Below are 19,868 nucleotides of genomic sequence, written 5' to 3' on the forward strand. Positions count from 1 at the left end.
CAGTGTGGACACGGAGCTGGAGCCCCCCGACACTGCGGCGGGAACGGAGGTGAAACGGTCTGCGGCTCCGATGGAGCAGGCCAGCAGTTCGTCCGAACGTCAGACAGCGTGGCCACGTGACCCAGCAACTCCATTTCTCGCGCAAACCGAAGAGAGGTGGATGCACGTCCACACGAAACCTGCACACAAGTGTCCGCGAAGCGCCACACAGAAGAGCCGAACGGCGTGGGGACGACCTCCGTGTCCGCGAGAGCGGATACACAGGCTGCGGTGTCCACACAGTGGGCTGTCCCCACGGGGCCACACAAGGGGACAGAGTTCTGGAATATTCTACCGCAGAGAACAACCCTGGAGACACGGGGCTGACTGAACGAAGATGGACCAGGGGCATTCACCTGAAATGTCCCGAGAGCGCAAACCCACAGACCAATCCAGAGGTGCCCGTGCACGCCTGCCAACAGGGATGGGGTTTCCTCTGCGGTGACGGAAAGTTCTGGAACTAGGTGGTGTGGGTCGCAAACATAGTCAATGCAGTAATGCCACGAAGCTGTATGTTTTAAAGGGTGAAGGCTGGGGGCCTGGGGGGCTCAGCTGGTTGAGCGTCTGACTTCGGCTCAGGTCATGATCACGGTTCGTGGGTCTGAGCCCCATGTCGGGCTGTGCGGACAGCTCGGAGCCTGGAGCTGCTTCCAATTCTGTGTCTCCCTCTCTCTCTGCCCCTCCCCTGCTCGTGCTCTGCCCCCTCTTTCTCTCAAGAATAAACAAAACGTTAAAACAATGTTTTTAAAGGTGAGCGCTGCGGAGCTCAGCAGAGCCGTCCTCCAGAGAACGCAGTGAGGTGGCTGTGCGCGTTCTAACGCACAACCGGCACCGTGTCGTGTGGGCTGGAAACAGCGCGCGATGCTGTGAGCAGTCGCTTCCCGTGTTTGTCTAAGAAACGGCGTGTACATAAAAGCGTGGGGTTTTCTGGGAAAAGGCTCGGAGAAAAGGCTGGGGGGCTGGGGGTCACACGTGGGCCATCAACTCTGAGCCACATCACAAGACGTACAGGCGTTGCAGCATGGCCCACAGAGACTCAGCTGCCCACGTCACCGCCAGGCTCCCAGACCAGACCCGTGGCCCCGAGGACAGTGGCGCCCCCACGGCAGGGGACAGTCGGAGCTCTGGGGCACGTGAAGTGGTCACAGCCGTCCTGTGCCTGCTCCACGCTCCGCGACGCCGCCAGAGGGGACCGCGCCCCCCAGGCCGGCCCCCTAATTCAGCGCATAGTTAAACTGGTTTGCAAACTTCTCGTGCTTCTTCTGGTCCATCTGATTCATGGCAGTGACGACTCTCTGCACGGCGGCCCTGTGGGGAAAGCAGAGCGGCCGTGAGCGGGGACCCGGCTGGGGCTCTGGGCTCCGACCGTGGTCCGGCGTGCACCGGTCCCAGGTGGCTGCCACACTCCCACCGCCCAGGCTCCCTGCAGCTCAGAAACTGAGCCCTACCCCGTCGAGAGCCCAACGATGACCCTGGCACTAATCCCATGGGCTCTCTGAGCCCTGGAAGCCGCGCCCAGGACCCCGACTCTCGCCAGAGCCAGGCTGCGCCCCAGGGCCACGTGCACAGCACCTGGGCGGAGCCGTGGAGAACAGCGCCAGGCGTGTGGCCGCGAGCCAGAGCCTCGGATGGTGCGTGCCCCACTGCCCGGCCCGGCCGCCGAGTCCCCGTGCGCAGGACGCAGTGCTGCCCGCCGCCCCGGGCTGGCAGGACGAGCTCCCGGCCCGCAAGCTGCTGCAAGGACCCAGTGCGAAGGCCCTTGTGAGCATGGCGGGGGGTGCCAGGCGCAGAGGCCCCGTGGCCAGCACCCCTCGGGAGCATCAGCACCCAGGGAACCCTTTACCCTCGCTGATCCTCTGGAAGCCTGGGGCCTGGAGCCTGGGGGCCCAGCCCTCCTCAGGAGGCCAACTTGCACGATGGGCCAGCCCCTCAGGGCTCCATGTGGGCACCGAGGAAGCCACCGCCCCACCCCCCGCTCCATCCACTCAGGCCAAGGACACGGTGACGCCGGCCAGGAGGGCAGGAAAGGCCTCCTCCGCACGGGACACTGAGCCGAATGCCCTCCAGGCATCTGTGAGGAGGCAGCCCTGCAGGCAGGGGCTGGGGTCCCTGCGAGACCCGTGTGCAAGCGGCCTCACGGCTTCCCAAACAAGCACCCCAATTCCTTCTGGCAGCACCTTGTACAGGCAGGCCTTCCCGCTCTGGCCCCGACCCACTTCTTGGGGGCGCAGGCCACACTCCGCTCGTGCGGAGCCCTGCAGGGGGCCCCTGTCCCACCAGCCTAGGAAGTGACTCCCCTGCCCACAGTCACTACGTGGACGCCCCTGGGGACTGACCTGGGGAGGGCCCAGCCAGGCCAGCGTCTAGCCCTTCCGCTCAGCTGGGCAGAACACAGGGCCGGCCGGCTCTGGACCGGCAGCCCCACCGAGGCCTCAGCCCACTGCTGGGACACGAGGCTGTGCGAGGCGGTCGGCGAGGTCCCGCCGCAGGGGAAAGTGCCTGCCCGTGACCCTCGGGGTGACCAGCTCCGAGCCCTGCCCCTGACTGGCCTGCCCACATCCCACCCTGGGACCCGGGGACCATGGGGGAAGCGTGTGGTGGACAGGAGCCGGGGCCCCAGGCCTTGCCAGTGTCTGGGAGTCCAGTCACCACCCCCAGGACCCCCAAACCGAGAGGGTGGGGGGAAGGGAGGCGCACGAAGCTCTTACTTAGCAAACACCTTCTTCGCGATGCGAGCGCGAGCCGTGTTGGCCTGATGCTTCAGGTCGGTGAGGCCCCGGTGCTGCCGCCTCTTTCCTCGGCCTCTCCCGCCGGACCCAGACGAGCCAAGGTCTACTCCCGTGGCGGCCTCCACGTCTCTCATAAACTCGGGGTCCTGCCAGTCTGCAGAGAGACCTCGAGATTTAGGAGAACCCCGGACCCCAACCAAAGCATCCCTCACTCGAGCCCTGACCCCTCCCCGCCACAGGGGCCAGCGGGCAGGTGGCAAGGCAGAGCTCCCCCTCACCGTCCTGCGCCCACAGAGGCCGGGAAGGGGCTGGGACAGGGCCGGAAGCGGCTCCTGGTGCATCCCCGAACCCCCTCAGACGGAAGGCGGCTGGGGGCTGGGGGCTGGGAGCTGGGGGTAGCGCTGCTTCCCAGCCTCTGGCCGGCCCGTGCCCCACCAAGCCCCCAGTCTTGGCTGCCAGGCCCGTCTGTGGGCTGTGGGTACGTGTGGCAGGCCTGGCCACAGCCACGGGTCAGTGCAGGCAGAACTTTCTCTTTTATCGGCCCAAAGAGAACGGGGCTTCAGCACCCGGGGTCGGCTCACCCAGACCACTCTCCTGTGCCTTCTGCCACGGCCCAGGCCCCACCGGCAGCAGCAGGCAGGGCTCCAAGGGGAAACACGTGTCACCCGGTCCCACAGAGCCTGGCCTCACCAGCCCCAAGCCGCACCGCGGCCAGGTCAGGGCGTTTGCCCGCCAGGAGTGGGGACAGCTGTCGGGTCCAGTGGTAGGGGGCTCCCGGCCTCGGAGGCGGCGCTGGGACCCGCCTGACCGGGTGGTCCCAGGAAGGCGATCCCAGTCAGGAGTGGGACAGCACAGCGTCCCTCCTGTGCCCAGACCTGCGGAGGCCGCTCCTGGCTTCAGAAGGGTGCTAGGCCCTCCCCCAGCGAGGGCGCCGCAGAGCCCGCAGGAACCCAGGGCCCGAGCCAGAGGGCAGGCTCTGCACCCCAGACAGACAGATGGCCAGGCCTCCCCAAGTGGATTTTTTGAAGTGAAGGAATACAGGGCCACACAATTCAGACCCAGCAACGATTAATCCGAGATTAAGGAAAACTGTCTAAACAGTTTATCTCCTGTAATAAGAAGGCGCCACAGTTTAGGAGCCCAGTGAATGGAGCGATTGTTTAAACACAACGGGAAAATGCCGGCGCCCGGTAGAGATGGAATGAGCATCTCAGTTAAAATGAAGGACCAATTTAAAAGCCTTTGAAGAAAATCAATAGACGCCGGGGCCGCGCGGCCTTCCTGTGCGCTGACGGGGCCTGGAGCTCGGCTGCATTGTCACCAAGGTTAGCGCCCGGGAAAAGAAAATTGCCCCGCGTGCGAGGGAGGCGGGGATCAATACCGTAGTTAGTAAAGAGACGCTATTTCACATCTGACTGGCCAGCGCCGGCCCGCGGCCGCGGCCCTGATACCTGTTGTTAACAAGTCACCGAGGGCTGGAGAACCAGATCCTCTTCAGGGCTGACACAAAAAATAGGCACTTAATTTGCTCCTGAGCGTGAGCCACCAGGGAAGGCCTCGCCATGCGGATTAGCAGGTCAGGGGCCCCTCCCCACCGCCATCCACTGCCCCTGGTGTCAGCCTGAGATCTGACATTCGTCAAAGGGAGGGACCCCACTAATGACGATGAGCGCAGGCTGACGGGGACCCTCGCGAGCAGCCCGGCACTGTGCCGTGCCTACAGCCACCTGCCCTTCATCGGGGCTCTGGGTCTGCGGCGTGCCTCTCTCGGGAAAGCGAGAGCCCGGGCTGGACAAACCAGACTCAGGGACAGATCAGGGGCCTGGAGAGCGTGCCTGCGTGCTGCCCAGTGCCAGCCACTTCCGGTGATACCCCCTGCCCTGCTCGGCCAGCACGTGGCGCGTGCCCAGCACGGAGTGTGGACACCCATACTGGGCTCACAGGCTCCCTGGGTTGTCCTGAAAACAGTGCTCACGTGGTTCAAGTCCACTGCCCTGAATCCGGCCTGCGGGCCCCGACCCCGAGAGCCTCTGTGGAGATGCAGCCCCCCCCCGCCCCCCGCCGAGGCCTGAGACCCGGGCCACCTGGGGCCTGCGCGATTCTGCACATGCCCGCAGCTCACCCTGCTGCAGGGGGCGGCCGTGCAGGGCGGCAGGTGGCACAAGGTCTGCAGAAGGGACATGGGTAATGGGATATGCGGGCATGGGGACATGTGGGCATGGGGACACATGGACACAGGGATGTGGGCAAGGGGACATGGCATGGGGACACGGGGACACATGGACACAAGGACGTGGGCAGGGGGACATGGGGACACGCGGACACAGGGCACACGTGTGTTTGTCTGGTGGAAAGCAAGCTGCTCTCCTCTTTGGAGCCCGGGCTTCAGCCAACGGACGCTTCCTGCCTCCATCCTCCATCTCCTGAAAACCGTGCCTGCGAACCCAGAAGCTGACCGCCAGCAAATAGCACGGCGCTCTCCAGCCGAGTGCGCCCCGTCTCCCACTGGCGGCACCCCACCGTGTCCCCGCTGCACTGCCGGAGTCACCACCTCGCTGGAGGCGGCAGGTGGCCACCCAGACCCCACGGGAGGGGCCCCGGCCGTCCCCACACAGCCCCCAGACCTACCCGGGCGCCCGGCCTGCTGCTGCTCCTGCCGCCGTCTCTGCTCCCAGGCCCTGTCCTCCGGGTGGAGGGGCCACCCCGCGTCGTCTCTTGGGATGATCTTCCCGTGGAAAGGACACTACGGCAAAGAAGAGAGCAGTTCTGACGGGGGGTAGGGCTGCCCCTTCATTCACACGCCCCAAAAATGAGGGGCCCCCGGGGTACATCTGTGAAGGGGGCGAGGGGGGAGGCCGGGGCCCCGGTCCAGTGCCCATCACCCACCCAGTGCGCTCACTACAGAGTGGGCTCAGGGGGCGCGGCGCTAAGCAAGCAAGGGCACGGGAGCAAGTGCAGAGCGCTGCTCTTGCCACAGGCAAGCCGACCCCCGGGCAGGCGGCCAGCCTGGCAGTGGAGGCTAGGGCCCAGCGCTCCACCTGACCTTGCCCCGGCCTCACCTTCAGCCGGTCCTGGCGCTCGCAGAGCCGGCCGTCGGGCCGTGGGGCCCGGCACCGGTGCTGCACGGGCTCGAACTTGCCCGCGAAGGTGATGTAGCGGCTCTGCAGCATCTCGGAGACGTCAGCACTGTCCACTTCCACGTCCACCTCGCTGGGCTTCCAGAAGCGGTGCTCAGAGTCACACCTGCAACACCAGACTCTCAGCGCTGCCGTGGGGAGGCCTCCGGGCGGCGTGGCCAGCGAGGCCTGGGCCGGGCAGCCTGAGGAAGGCACGGCGGAGACGGGGACCCAATCACAGGCGCCACAACCCGAACGCCTGCAGCCCAGAGACCTCACGCCTGCCAGGACTTGGCGGGGACTCGCCCGTGGGACATGCGGGTGTAACCCAGCCCCACAGAAGGAAAGCGGAAGCCGGCACAGCCCGGGGGCAGCTTCCCAAAACTCCCAGCAGAGCCCCAGGCCTGGCCGGTGCAGGGTCTGAGTCCGAGCTCCAGGCCGGGCGTGGGGCCGTGACAAGGGGCTGTGGCAGAGAAGCCCCGAAGAGCACAAAAGGTCAGGGCGGGGTGATGCCAGACCACGCAGGAGGACAGGCAATGGGGCGCAGGCACCCCTGCACACGGCTCTCCGGCCGCCGCACACCCGTGCCCACCAGAGCCCCCCAGCCGGGCTGGGGTGGACGGCGGGCACCTGCAGGAGCCACGCGCGCGCACTCACTTGTGGATCTTCCCGGCCGGCGGCTGCTCCTGACCCCAGTAGCACAGGTCCACCCCAAAGGGCACGACAGGCGCCCGGGCTCGCTCTTCAGCCAGCTTCCTGGCCTCCTCTGGTCCCACAGGTGCCCTGAGAGGCCACGAGGACAGGACACGCTGACCGAGGGCCTGGAGCCGGCCGCAGCCCCGGGCTCTCCCCACACACACACTCGGGCCTGGGCTCCGGGGTGGACGCCGGCACCCGGGGGAAGCCTGGCAGCAGGCCCCAGCTGCCCCGGGGAGCTGGCGCGGACAGACGCAGGGCACCCGGAGCTCACCTGGGGCTCGGGGGCGGGGGCAGGCGTCCATGCAGCGCGTGCAGCTGGGCGGCAGCGCAGGTGGGGTCCCGTGCCTCCTCATCCCTCCTCGTCCTCTTCAGGGCCTGCGAGCCCTGTGCAGGGGGACTTCTCTCCAGCTCTGGCACAGACAGGTGGTGTTCCCCAGCATGCTCCCACGACCCCGGACACAGCCCTGGGGCCACCGTGCCCCGCGTCACGGGGCCAGTACGCCAGTGACTGCACTGTTAGTGCCAAACCCCCTACCCATCCACAGCCACCCGGGGGCGCCTCCCGGCAGCGTCCATCCCCAAGGTCCCCAGGGCAGGGTGAAAGCAGATTCCTCAACGCTATGGGCCCTGGCCCCGCCCCACCCTCTGCTGCCCCGCTCCGCTGGGTGCAGAGGCCACACTCCTCGGTCAGTGGTCACCGTGCAAGCCAGCATCCGAGGGCTGCGCAGGAGGCACCGGGGCATCCCACCCCAAGGACATCACCCCCTCCCCAAACCCGCTGTGGGAGCTCAGGGCCTAGACGGAGCGCTCCCCCGGTGCCGGCGGTGCAGACGGCCCTACTGAGCGCACCGCTCCGCACTGTCCCCCCGCCCACGGGCCCGCAAATACTGACTTAGAGACACAATCAGAAGGGAGCGCCTCTCTGCCACTCTGCTAGGAAGCCAGGGCCCCTGGGGAGGGCGCCAGGAAGGGCCTTGGGGGCCAGCGCCCCCGGGAGGGACCGCGTCCGCCTCAGGTGGCGTGGCCTCTCTGTGGCAGGGTCGGCCTGGCTCGCAGCCCCCGCAGCCCTGTGGGCACCAGCGGCCGGACCCCTTGCTGTGCAGGGCGTCCCCGCATGCGGCCACGGGCGGCCAGTTCCTGGGGGCCACAGGTCCTTCCCAGGGACGCCCGCCTGCACCTGCTCCCGGGGACCGGCAAGCCTCCTGCTGCCCTTTCTCGAGCTCTCTTGGCTGAGAACAGAGGACTGAGCCGCTCGGGCGTGGTGGGTGCCCGGAGCTGGGGGGCCCCGACCAGGCTCCTCATCACCACGATGCCCTAGTCCAGCTCCCCAAACCGCCGGCACCCCTACGCGGGAAGCTGAAGAGGTGCACTGTGTGCACGCGCCACACGCATGCGCCCGGTGGGGGGCGGGGGCAAGACTGATAAGTGGGCACTGTGGCATTTAGACGGATACAATCACAGCCCAAGGATCAATATGAGAATTCCTAAGAGTTACAAGAATGAAATATATTTTTCATTGATTTGTTGTTTTAAACCATTAAAAAGATGGGTAAGCGTGTTAAAGCACAGTAAATACTCAGGGCACGAAAAACACACTACCACTTTCACACTGTTGTAGAAAATCAATCTCGCTGACATACTTTCAGAGTAAAACCCCAAAAAGCAGGCGGCGCAACACAGGCCCGGGAGCGCGCACCGGGCAGGGGAGGGGCCGCTTGAGGACAGGAACTTGGCTCAAATTTACTCCCACGGCTCCTTTTAGGAAGAATCATGAAAATGCCCAAATCCCCGGTTTGGTTTAAATTGCCCGAGTGGCACCCACTTGCCAGAGGCACCACGGCGGACGGGGCGGGAGAGATGAATCGATAGCAGGAAATGGAGAGGCTGCGGCTTCGCGCGGAGTCAGGCCGCCGCGCCTGACATTATTGATTTTACCTACTTCAGCTGGCCTTGTAATTAAAATGTAAATTTGAGAAAGAGATTATGTCCTGACAGAAACGGTAGGATTAAGGGGAAGATAAAAGCCCCTCAGTGAAAATTCAGAGAAAGAAACGAGAAAGAAAAAGCGCCAGCTTCCTCAGCCGTGTGGATTTAGACGACTCTACTGCAGGGCTCACCTGCATTTAACTGAAAGAACAGTGACGGAATATAAAGTAGTGTGATGGACCGCCTGCCCGGCACACTTCCGTCTAGGAGCCTCCAGGGACCCCCCCCACCCCCCGTGATGCAGGGTGGAGGCCACCGGGGACACCGCTGTCTCGGGGGTGCAGTCGGCCCCGGGCCACGAGCACCCCCGCTCCCCAGCCCCAAGCTCCCTGGGACCCTGCGGCTCCGGGCGGGGTGGGCGGACGGGCCCCGGTCCACTGCTGGCCAGGCCCTCCGCAGCCGCCCTACCTGGGAAGGGACCCGGCTTAGCAAACGCGGACGGACGGCACCCGGCCCCGGCCCCGGCCCACGTTGGCCACGAGCGTCACCCTCCGGACGACACGCTGAGTGTCGTGAGCCTCCCACAGAGACAGGGAGCCAGTGGTGGCAAGGCCGGTAGGGCCTCCCCCTCCCTCCAGGGGCCCTGCTGGCCTCAAGAGGAAGCGGTGTCACGGGCAGGTGACAGGAGCACAGGGGAGGCGGCATCCCACTTGGCTGCTCGGGCAGGGCCAGCACCTCAGGGCTCAGGGGAGGTGCGGCACACACTCCAGGCCTGTGGATTTTTCTGGATCAGAAATACTTCAGTGGGCACAGCTTCACTCGGCCGGGGAGCCTAGTGGTCAGTTGCTATCACCTCCGTGGTCACGGGGGCCGGGGCGCTGGCCTGAGTACCCCCAGTGGGCCGGGGCTTTCTTGTCACTGGCAGCCAGGGCAGAATCCCCTCGCATGTCCTGTGAGTGGCACTGTGACACCCAGTCTCCTCTGCACTCTCAGCAGGATTCCAGGGAGTGTCACCCCTGGCCAGTGGGGGTGGCGGACGAGTGCCACAGCTGTGGTCACCACCATCTTCACGACTGGCCACCAAGCACGAGACGCAGGCCACAGAGAAGCCCTCCCTCCTGTGGAAAGGGCTCGGCGCCTCCAGAGCGGGACTGCACAGGGGCCAGGCGGCGCCTGCAGGAGGAAGACTGTGGCAGAGGATGGGCACAGGGTCAGTGTGGGCGCCCAGGCCCTAGAGGCAGGGCCACAGGCGGGGCTGGGGGGCCAGAGCACGGTGGCAGGCACGTCCCAGGAGGCGCCCAGGCCCGGGCTGCAGAGAAGTGGCCGGACGGAAGGGGCTGGCCCCACTGCCCTCAAGTACAGCCGGGCTTCTGCTGGGCCCTGGCTGGGCTCCAGTGAGGCCTCTGGCCACGGGGAGCCCGTCTGAGAGCGAGGACGGCACAAACCGGGGACAGCAAAGGAACACAGAAGGTCAAAGCGCAGGGGGCGCTGCCCGGCCGTCAGGGAGGCCCCGAAAGCTACAAACAAAGCCCAGCACGGCCGGAGCAGAGGGCGGGACGCGAGTGCACACCGGCGCCCAGGGAGAGGTCACCTGGCCGGCGGACGGCAGGCCTCAGCTCGGCCCGAACCGGCCACAGCGCCACAACCTAGCTGCCGACCACCCACACTCCTAACAGACCCGCGAACCTGCACGACCCCTCACAGGCTCCCGCAGAAACGCACCAAACCCATGGATCCTGTTACTCGGCTCCTCCGGTCGTGAGGGGACGGCCCCCTGCGCCCGGGCCCCTCCTCACGAGGGCTGCCACCCTGGGGAGCTGGCGAGGGGACCATGGGGCTGTGTGTCGCAGGAGCAACCTCGCCCTGCCACACGGTAAACAGATGCCCCGGGCCTGACGCAGAGTCCATGGCCCCAGACGGGGAGGAGGGAGGGCGCCCTGCCACACGGGGACCGGGGACCGGGGAGGCGGCGGCAACGGTCTCACTGCCTGGCCCCCGCCCCAACCAGGGTCAAGCCGCACACCCACAGCCCTCCCCTGGACGTGGGAGCCGCGCGGTCTCACTCTCTGCCCAGGGGGTGCCCGGCCCACCCCTGGGTTCATGTGTCCCCGGTGGGGCCGCCCCTCGTGCGGAGCCAGCCTGTGCCCACAGAGTGAACGGTGGGGCCTGCCTGACCTGGGGACGGCAGGAGCCCAGTGCGGCGCGGGCCTGGGGCACCAGAGGAGGACGTGTGACTTCCGGTGACGGATCTGCAGTGTCACCAGGCAGGGCGCCCACCAGGGCTGGCTCCCCTGATCGGGGGGGGCTTCAGATCCCAGACATGAATGAGGTCATGCCCGAGGGCCAGCATCCTCGGCAGGACCCCGCCCGCCCGGTCCCACTCACCACACTCAGGCCACAGGTGGTCGGGGATGCAGGCCTCATAGCCCTCCTTCTCCGGGACCTCTATGAAGTCGTCATCGTCATCGTCGTCCCCGTCCCCGTCTGCTGGGGTTGCCGCCTGTGGACACAACCCCCGGACCTGCGTGTGAGGAGGGCCCTGCCTCTGTGGGGACCTCGCTCCGGGCTGGGGTTCAACGCTGGCCTCGCTGCAGCACCGAAGACGACAGACAGTCCAGGCCTGGCTCCCAAGCTCAAGCCAGCTGCGTGTCCCCTGCCCTGGCCAGCCGCCTGGGGCCCACGTCTAGCCGCACGCACGCCCGCCCCACGGGCTGGCTCCTCCGAGCAGCAGCAGACGCGCTCCCAGGGCCGCGAGAGGCCCTTCCACCAGCGAGAGGCAGGGCGCCCCCACTGTGGGGTGAGCCGTGGGTGGAGGCGACGGCCATTCTCAGGGCAGTCCTGGGGACAGTGGGTGCCTGCGCTGCTGCAGTAGCCTGTCTTTAAGAATGACTCGTGACAGAGCCCCAAAGAAGAAACCGTTCCCTCTGGACAGGGCCGCCTGCACCCCAGCCTGCCTAGGACTCTGGGACCTGTGCCCCGACCCTGCCAGCCGCAGCACCAGGCAGATGTGGGGGAGGGGGCTGCTGCAGCCGGCCCTGTGCAGCCCCCTCCTCACCGGGTTCTCAAGGACCCCCTGGCCCTAGGGCAGGACATGGGGGTGTGGCGGGGGGTGGGGGGTGGAGGATCCCAGAAGGAAGGTGGCCAGTCCAGCCTGGAACACTTGGGCCGTCAATTTTAGTCTGAGCTCCGAGCGGAGGAGACTTCCAGAATGGAGCCCCCGTCGCACGAATGCTGACTGCGGGGCCTCGGAAGGTGGGGGGCAGCAGCCTGGGAAGAACACCCCTGTGACCGACGCCTTCGCCGCCAAAACCTCTCTCCACTGCACCCCTCAGGGGCACGCAGAGGCCTGGCCGGGGTGTGGAGAGCCTGGGTGACCCACGGGGCAGGAGCTACGCGCTCGCCCCATGCCAGGCCCGGCAGAGTCACCGACGCTGGCAGCGCCCGCCCGCAAGGCCGGGCCTGGTGGGGGCCCAGCCGCACCTGCGGGCCCGGGACGCCGTGCGTAATCAGATGCAAATGCACTTTGTTTCGGTACAGGCCACGACTGTGCATCTGGAAAGCTGGGGAGACGTGACTCACTGGGAACTGTAATTTTTGTTATCAGTCTAACACTGATCAAAAGGGAAGCCTGTCTCCGCCGCTGACCTGTGAAACGCCCCAATTACGCTCTTTGGAGATGACAGGGGCACTTAACTCCCGAGCTGGGCAAATGACGACCATCAATCACGTTTGAATAACAATGAGCCGCGGACCTGAAAATTATTTTTGTACAGAATCTGCCCAGGAATTTATGGAAGGTGGAGAGCAGCCCAGGGTTAGGGCGCCGCAGCTCTGGGCTAGTGCAGCGCGCATCAAACACTAAACAGAATTTATGTGTTTTAATTTTCTAAAAGGTAGATGTGGACTGGGTGCTACAATGCATAACATATAGTGCCAGACTTTAAATATGGGGGTCATTTTCATAAAATATTATGCTTATTGCTCACACCCTTGAATTTCACCAGGGACTTTCATTAAATTTTCGTTTCCTAAAAAATATTTAGCTGCTTAGCTAACTATTAGGGATTAGACCTTCTTTGTCCCCAACTAAAATTGTTTCTCCCTGTGCAGAAATGCGGAGCCCGGGCTGCCCTTTGTTGTTAAATCAGCGCTGATCAGGCTGTGCCAGGCGGCCCCCCCTGGAGAGGCCAGGGCCCATGGGGGCTTAAGCGCGGCCTCCTCTGGGTCTGTGCAGGCAGGTCCCGGCAGAAGGCGGTGACAGCAGCAGGGCGCCCCCCTCTGGCGCGCTGGGGGCGGGGGGCCCACTCAAACCCCGGTGACGCACAGCCAGACGCAGACTTGGCCGCCAACACCGCAGCCACGCTCCACCGCTTCCACTTTCTTTGGGTTCGCGCATTCCCTCGGCCATCAGAAACCCCCAGGGCTCAAAGTGACTCTGGATGTTGGGCCCTGAGCACATCGGGAAAGGGCAGGGACATCTGGTGTCCAGAGGGGAGGGAGCCCCACGTCCAGCGCAGCCCCTGCGGAGGTGGCGCCCGCATGACCTGCCGGAGCCTGAACGGAACAGACCCCCCCACCCCCCCAGGTCAGGATGCCCTGTCCAAGGGGTCGGCAAAGCAGCATGGCTGGGGAAACAGAAAGGAGCCCAGGGGAGCCAGTCCCAGGGCGGGACCTCCCCTCAAGGTCAAAGGTCACAGGCTGGTAGAAAACCAGCACTGAGTGAGGCGAGGGAGGCAGAGTAGGGGTGCCCGCCATGGGGTCCTGGGAAGGGGGTCTTGGCCCAAGGAGGCGTCTGGTTGAAAGTGGGTGGCCCTCAAAACAGAGTCGGCTCCCCAGCTAGCCTCCGTCTGCCAGGAGCTGAGGTTCCCTGTTGCAATAAACCCCACGAACACTGCGGAGGAGCAGCCCCAGCGCCCCCCCTTCCCTAACGGGGAGTCCCTGGACAGACAGAGCCCTGCGGCCCCTGGGACGTCCCCCGGACTGGGTCGCCCTTGGGAAGAGGCCAGACCCGAGGGACGCTGGATGACACCTCCCGGCACGGGGTGCCTGCAGCCCCAGCGAGGCGCAGAGGAGGGCCCCGGGCCTACTGCGGGTTTTATACAAATGGATTTGCACCCACAGTTAAAAGGATTTAGAAAAATGAGCCTCTGGGATCATAATTAAGCAAGCAATAAAAGAGCTAAAATATACAACGCAATCAGCGCGCAGCGGTGGGGGAGCCGGGGGTACTGAATGTTCGCGGAGGGACAGGAAGGCGGCCTGCTCCGGGGCCGGTCTGCCCGCCAAGCACAGGCCGAGGTGCAGCCGGGATGGTTAAATAAATTCTGTGCGATCTAATTAACTTGGTGTGCAATCTCAATTACTTTTCACCCAAGAAATCACTTTTGTTCAGTTTTATGTGTGTCTGTTTCCCTTTTTAAAAAAAAATGATGTAAGGCCTCGTCAGACAAGTGAGCTCCAACCTGCATTTGTCTCTCGGCGGCTTGATGGCCATGCATTTAAAACCCCATTCTATCTTATAAACTAAAAATTAAACGTGCTCAGCTGTGATGGCCGTCATTGCATCTGCTATTTATATGCTAATGCCCTCCCTGGAAGGCCGTGCAAATTGCCCAGCGAGGCCAATATCTCAAGCGCATCTCCAGCTGCCGGGGATGCATGCTCAGAGGGCAGAGGACAGCGGGGCATGAGTGAGGACACGGGGACCCTCGGCTACACCACCCGGGGCCACAGAGCACACGCTCTCCTCGGTGAGGACGGAGCTGGTGCTGATGTGCGTCACCACGGCCCCCTCTCTGGTCCCATCCAGACCCGCGGCGGGAACAGGTCTCCCCGCAGGCCTGGCAGCGGACACTGCTCCGGTGCCCCGTGTGGCCGGCTGTGGGTCGGCAAGACGCCGGGAGGTCTGCTGCAGGGCGAGGCTGGAGGCGGGGAGGGGGCGGGTAACGGAGTCTGCCATGGGCCAGGTGAGCACCCTCCCCTGGGACGCAGCAGGCCCTCCCCTCGGGCAGCTCCCACCGCCCAAGGGAGCCCCGTCCACCCAGGAACAGGAAGCCCTTCAGCGCACGCTCTCTTCCCTCAGGCACAGGCAAAATCGCAGGCAGCCGGCGCCCTCAAGGGCCAAGGCTCACACAACATCCCCCGGACTCCATCTTCTCAGCTGTGAAATGGGGCGCTGCCATGATCTACCGGGGAGCTTGCCTGTGCAGACACGGGCTGCTACGTGAACGGGAGGGTGTCCCTGAGGAGGGGTGTGAGGTGGGCCGCGGGCGAGCTCCAGGGCCCCAGGGCCCACCGAGGACGGCTGGCCCTGAGCAGGGAGGCACCTCGGCTGCTCGCCTGTGCCTTCCCAGTCCGCGTGAGCCGCAGGAGAGAGGGGGGAGGCGTGCAGACCCCTCCCCCGGCGCGGCCTTCAGCGTGATGGAGGGACCCACGTCACCGGGAAGGTTGTTTACCGGCCCTGCCGAACACAAGGTCCCCACTGCCGGCTGATTTAGTTCCCCTGCCTCCCTGGGGCGCCTGACTCGGTCAACATTTCATGCCCTGGGTCTCCAGCTCATCCTCTTCACCTACAGGGCCCAGCCCCCGCAGGGACAGAAAACCTGCCCAAGGCCAAGGGGCCTCCTCCCTCAGCGCCGCGGCTGGTGGGGGGGGGGGGCTCATCTCTGCCTCTAGAACGAGTGAGGACGCGCCCGCCCTTCAGACCACCGGCTGCCACCAGCGAGCGAGCGGCGAGCACACAGCCGAGGCGGCTCTTAAAAACCATACTGCGGGTCCTTCATACACGCCGACGCCCAAAGCTAATTTCTCCAGACACACTGGTTGGTGAGAAATTAATATTTTGTTAATTACACAATTCGGAGTAACTGGTGATCTCGGCCACATAATTAAACCGCGGGCAACTTAAAAGTTTATAAAGGATTTTTATCAGTTTAACAAATGTAGCAGCCACGGGTTATTACACCTCTCCAACGACAGCGGGGCTGGAGACTAAATCTACCCGACGATGCTCCACATTGATCTGTGGGAGATTTATCCCCGGCCTGCTTCCCGCAGCAAGGAGACACTCCGCAAACACACACTCACACGTAGTACACTCGGCTTAAAGATTTTTAAAAGATGAAACCCCTACGTCCAAAGGGAAACGGTACGTAAGCCCAACGGCAACACAGAAAACCCCTGGGCCCTGCACAGACAACCCACCCCCACAGGGCTGCCGGCGGGCTGCGGGGAGGGGGCGGCGCCCCGGGTCTGCTCTGCCCGCGCCGCGCTGCCTCTGAGCCCTCGGATCCGCAGCCGAATCTGCGGCCCCGCTGGGTGCGGAAACGCCAAGGCCGTGATTTAACGCCCTGTGCCCCTAAATGGGCGGAGGGCCGCCCGCTCCTAATTCCTAGCGACCCCGGGCTCGCCGCAGAGCGGCCGCCCGTGCAGATCCGGGGACAGCAGATAGGCGGCCGCGGGCTATTCCGGGAAGCGGCGCTCGCCTGAGCGGGGCGCTGCCACTCAGCCCCAATCGCTTCATCTCCAGGCGCCGGCCGCCAGCTGGCGCGGACCGCACTCTCTCCGAGGATTTCAGAGCGGTGCCTTTTTAAAATCAGTTTGTGGAGAAGCGTCTGGAAAGTGTCCTTTCAGCTGACAGAGACGGTGACATTCCCTTCCCAGGGAAGCCACCTTCCCACCAACGGCTCCACCCTGCGGGGCCATCCTGCGCCTCAGTGCCCTGCTGTCCTCCTGGAGGAGGGGCAGTGCCCTGTTTACAGGACACCCACAGCACGGCGCGCCCCCCCCTCCCGGGTCCCACCACAGCCTTCAGAACGGAAGCCTGCGCCTCTGCCTGTTGGCCTCTCCTCCCCCAACCTGCTGGGCCACACCCCCCACCAGACCCCCCACCAGACCCAGCCTCCTGGGGACAAGTCAGTGAGGGTCTGAGAATCCTGGGGACAGAGCAGGGGAGGGGGGGTCTGAGAGTCCTGCTACAGCTCGGAAGCAATCAAGGCTTTGACTGGGTCTGTGGGCAGGGGGAGGGGAGCAGCCCCAGCCCTGCACCCACAGGGCACCCGGGCAGTCCCTGCCCTCAGGCTCCAGCCGCTGCTGAGCACCCTGGGACCTCCAGGCAGTGAAGCTGAGGCCTCCCCTCCCCAGAGGGTCTGGAGCCAGGGGGGTGGGGCCGGCCCCAAGGCCCCAGCTATCCCGACACTGCAGGGAAAGCATGGGCCTCCCCCAGCTCCTCGGAGGCAGGGGCACAGCGGAAAAGAGAGGGGCAGTCCCGGGGCACCAGGAAGGCGGCGTGCAGGGAAGCCACCCCGGTTTCCCGCACCCCTCCCTGCTCTCAGGCCACCCTGGGCTCTGGCGCCAGGACCCCAATCCCCACACGTTCGGAGCGAGCAACATCACCTCCTTCCCAAGACCTGAAAACAGCTTTCTTTTGTTGTGAAAAAAGTACTTTTTTCAAAACTAACTTGTTACTGAAGGTGCGCACCGAGCAAGGTCCTCCGTGGAATGCTGCACCCACGGGGCCGCGCTGGGATCTCGGGGCTGGTCAGCAACTTCCTGCCCTCCAAGCTTCGCGGGAGAAAGGCAAGATCGCCCTCTGCTGGTCCCTGGGGGCCGATGCCCAGCCAGTCACCCTTCTCCCAGTCCCCTCCCACTACTGGTGGCGGCCTGGAGGCGACCAGAGGCCCTGGAGGGGGCAAGGTCACTAGGTGCCAACACCCGGGGTGTTGGCCACTGTCTGTCCGAGGTCTCAGTGGCTCCGGCTCATGGTTCGGTTCGTCACCAGGCAATGCTGTTCCTCTCACCCTAAAGCCTCCTTTGGCAACAGCTGCGTCTGCCCCGAGTCCCGCCCTCCCCCCTCCTCCCTCCAAGGCCCCTCGCTGCAGGTGACGCTGCTGTCCGGCTCCCAGGCTGTAGCCCAGGTTCAGGGTCTCCATACCCAGGCAGGGAGGTACTTTCCAGAGTCTGCCTTCTTGGTTCTGAGACGGCAGTGCTGTGCTGACCCCACTGAGAGGCCACGGCTGCGTCCCCACCGGCCCTGAGGACAGCCGCAGAGGCCACGGCTCTCAAATCCCCCTCGGACACTAAGTTCCAGGTCCTGGCCTAGACCCACCGCAGGGGAGCCCGGAAGTCACGGTCCCTGAGGCCTGCTGTCCCAGGGGCTGGCAGACTTCACTGGACCCGTCACCAAGTGCGGGCCGTCCCTGCCCCTCGACTTTCCCTGGGGACACGGCTCTCAGGAGGACCAGCTGCTCCGGCCCAAACCCCACGGCACCCGTGCGGCGCCACACACCTGGCCTCGAACGCCCTCCTCAAGTTAGGCACCGGGCTGCATGTTCACCAGGCCCTGCTGGGGACCATGGCTCCACCCCCCAGGCTAGGGACACTCCCCTCTGGAGGAACCCGGAGCGGAAGTCCTGATTCTCGGTCCGCTGCAGGCGTCCTTGGCCACAACTCAGGCAACAGGACAAGACCCTGAAGCCTGGAAGGCGGTCACCAGATGATCGGAGGCTCTGCTGGGGCACTCCGGGAGGGTCAGGGCACAGGGGGCTGGCCCGAGTCTCCGCTCAGCCCATGGCCATCTCCTCCTCCCCAGGGCCCTGGGACCTCCCTCCCACCTAGAACCTTCTGCCGGGGGCTCCGCGCAGCTCACCTGCCACGCCCTCTTGCCCCAGACCCTCAGCCTGGGCTGTGTTCTCTGACCTTCCAGGCCAAAGCTTCTGTTTTGCGAACCGACCATCCAGTGAGGCCGGAACCGGAATTTTCTGAGCCTCAGTCATTCCTGCTCAGAAACCGGAGCATAGACGGAAGACGAGAGCTCTCGGCAACTCTGCCGCAGCCCACGCGGCACTCACCTCCCCGCTGCGCCCCTCCTCGGGCTCGAGGTCCAGCTCCCCAGATCTCCTCAGGGCGGTTTCCAGCTCCGCCTTCAGGTCGATGGCCGCCTCTAAGTGCCGGCCGTGGACGCCTGCGCGGGTGAACAGCTGCCAACAAGCGGGGGCGTCACTCCCCCGGCACCCCAGGGTCCCCCCGCCGCCCGAGCATGAGCGCGGAGGGGACGGGCCTCACCTGCACCCAGGAGCAGGCGGCCGGCAGGAACTTGTTCCGGATGAGCTTGAGCGCGTCCCGGGCGGACTGGACGACGGCACGGTTGTCTTCGTCCTCAAGCACGCGCAGGCCGCCTGGAACACGGTCCTCAGTCACCCGGCGCCACGGGGCCGCCACCTCCCAGCCACATGCTGCCCAGGATCCCACGCTGGATGCCACAGAGAGTCCCTACTTTCAGACTTTGGCAGAAACCATTGCAGCCTGACCCAACCGGCCGCCCCCCGGCCCCCACACACAGCATTCTCTCTCTCTCTCTCTCTCTCTCTCTCTCTCTCTCTCTCTCTCTCTCTCACACACACACACACACACACACACACACACACACGCACACGCACACACGCACGCGCGCGCGCGCCCCAGTCCACACACAGGGCCCGTGGTGACCATGACAGCTCTCAGGTGGAGGCCCAAACCTCAGCTCAGGCCCACGGTCCTCCCTGTGTCCTGTGCCCCCAGCCCTCCCGCAGCCGGGCACCCCCTTCCGCCCCCCGAGGCCCAACCAAACACCAGGCAGCTCCTTGGGGCAGGTGGGGCCCAAGCTGCCTGGGGGTGACAGGTCTTCACGCGGCTCCACGCCCTGACTGCCCTTCCTCTGCGAACACCCCTGAGGGGCTCTCAGCCCACCCACACCCCACATGGGGGCCAGGCCACATCGGCACACCTGGGTCATCACAAACGTGGTGAGCAGCCCCTCTCCAGCCACGTCCCCTCGTAACCAGAGTGGAGAGCCCCACTGTGATCCCGATGGGCCTGGACCAGGCGCGACAGCCTCCCTGGGGCCTCAGGTCACTTGCGGCGTCAGCTTGCAGCCACGCCCGCCCCTCTCCAGGTGGACCTTGGGGTGGTGCCACGGGACCTGGAGCCTCAAGTCACCCCGGACCCCAGCCCCTCACCCCAACCTCAAGTGCCAGTCCCGCCCGCAGTCCCCAGAAGCCTGAGCTTCGCCGATCCCTGGTCCACAGCCAGCCCGCCAGCCCGCAGGAGCCGGAGTCACCTGAGGGCAGCTCCACGTCCAGCGTGTACTTGTGGGAGCCCAGGCCGTGGCGCCGCACAAACCCTTCATGGTCCTCGTCCTCGTGGGCGCTGTCACTGTCACTGTGCTCCTGCTCCTCGTCCTCCTCCCCGTCCTCCCCAGAGGCCCCCGCAGTTCGGGGCGGGGGAGGCGGGGCGCAGGCGCGCAGGCTCCGGCTGCAGCAGGGCTCCTCGGCCCCTGGCCTCGCGGCACCGGCCACCCCAGGGGCGCCCTCCTCGGGCGCGC

The 19,868-nt window shown here is 65.3% G+C and overlaps 1 protein-coding gene across 1 annotated transcript in view; it reads right to left on the reverse strand.

Moving 5' to 3' along the window:
* Positions 1 to 906: 906 nt before the first annotated feature.
* The window catches only part of UVSSA (UV stimulated scaffold protein A), a 23,345-nt gene continuing 4,383 nt past the window's right edge, over positions 907 to 19,868 (reverse strand). Inside the window, exons 6-15 of the mRNA XM_029952655.1 lie at positions 19,605 to 19,867; positions 18,572 to 18,684; positions 18,358 to 18,486; positions 10,895 to 11,009; positions 6,855 to 6,993; positions 6,542 to 6,667; positions 5,828 to 6,011; positions 5,397 to 5,511; positions 2,748 to 2,922; positions 907 to 1,347 (exon numbers count right to left, since the gene is read on the reverse strand). Coding sequence (XP_029808515.1) covers positions 1,254 to 1,347; positions 2,748 to 2,922; positions 5,397 to 5,511; positions 5,828 to 6,011; positions 6,542 to 6,667; positions 6,855 to 6,993; positions 10,895 to 11,009; positions 18,358 to 18,486; positions 18,572 to 18,684; positions 19,605 to 19,867 — 1,453 coding nt within the window. The 3' untranslated portion in view covers positions 907 to 1,253. The remainder of the gene's footprint in view (positions 1,348 to 2,747; positions 2,923 to 5,396; positions 5,512 to 5,827; positions 6,012 to 6,541; positions 6,668 to 6,854; positions 6,994 to 10,894; positions 11,010 to 18,357; positions 18,487 to 18,571; positions 18,685 to 19,604; position 19,868) is intronic.

Source organism: Suricata suricatta, chromosome 1 (assembly GCF_006229205.1).
Source record: "Suricata suricatta isolate VVHF042 chromosome 1, meerkat_22Aug2017_6uvM2_HiC, whole genome shotgun sequence".
In the NCBI taxonomy this organism is placed as follows: domain Eukaryota; kingdom Metazoa; phylum Chordata; class Mammalia; order Carnivora; family Herpestidae; genus Suricata; species Suricata suricatta.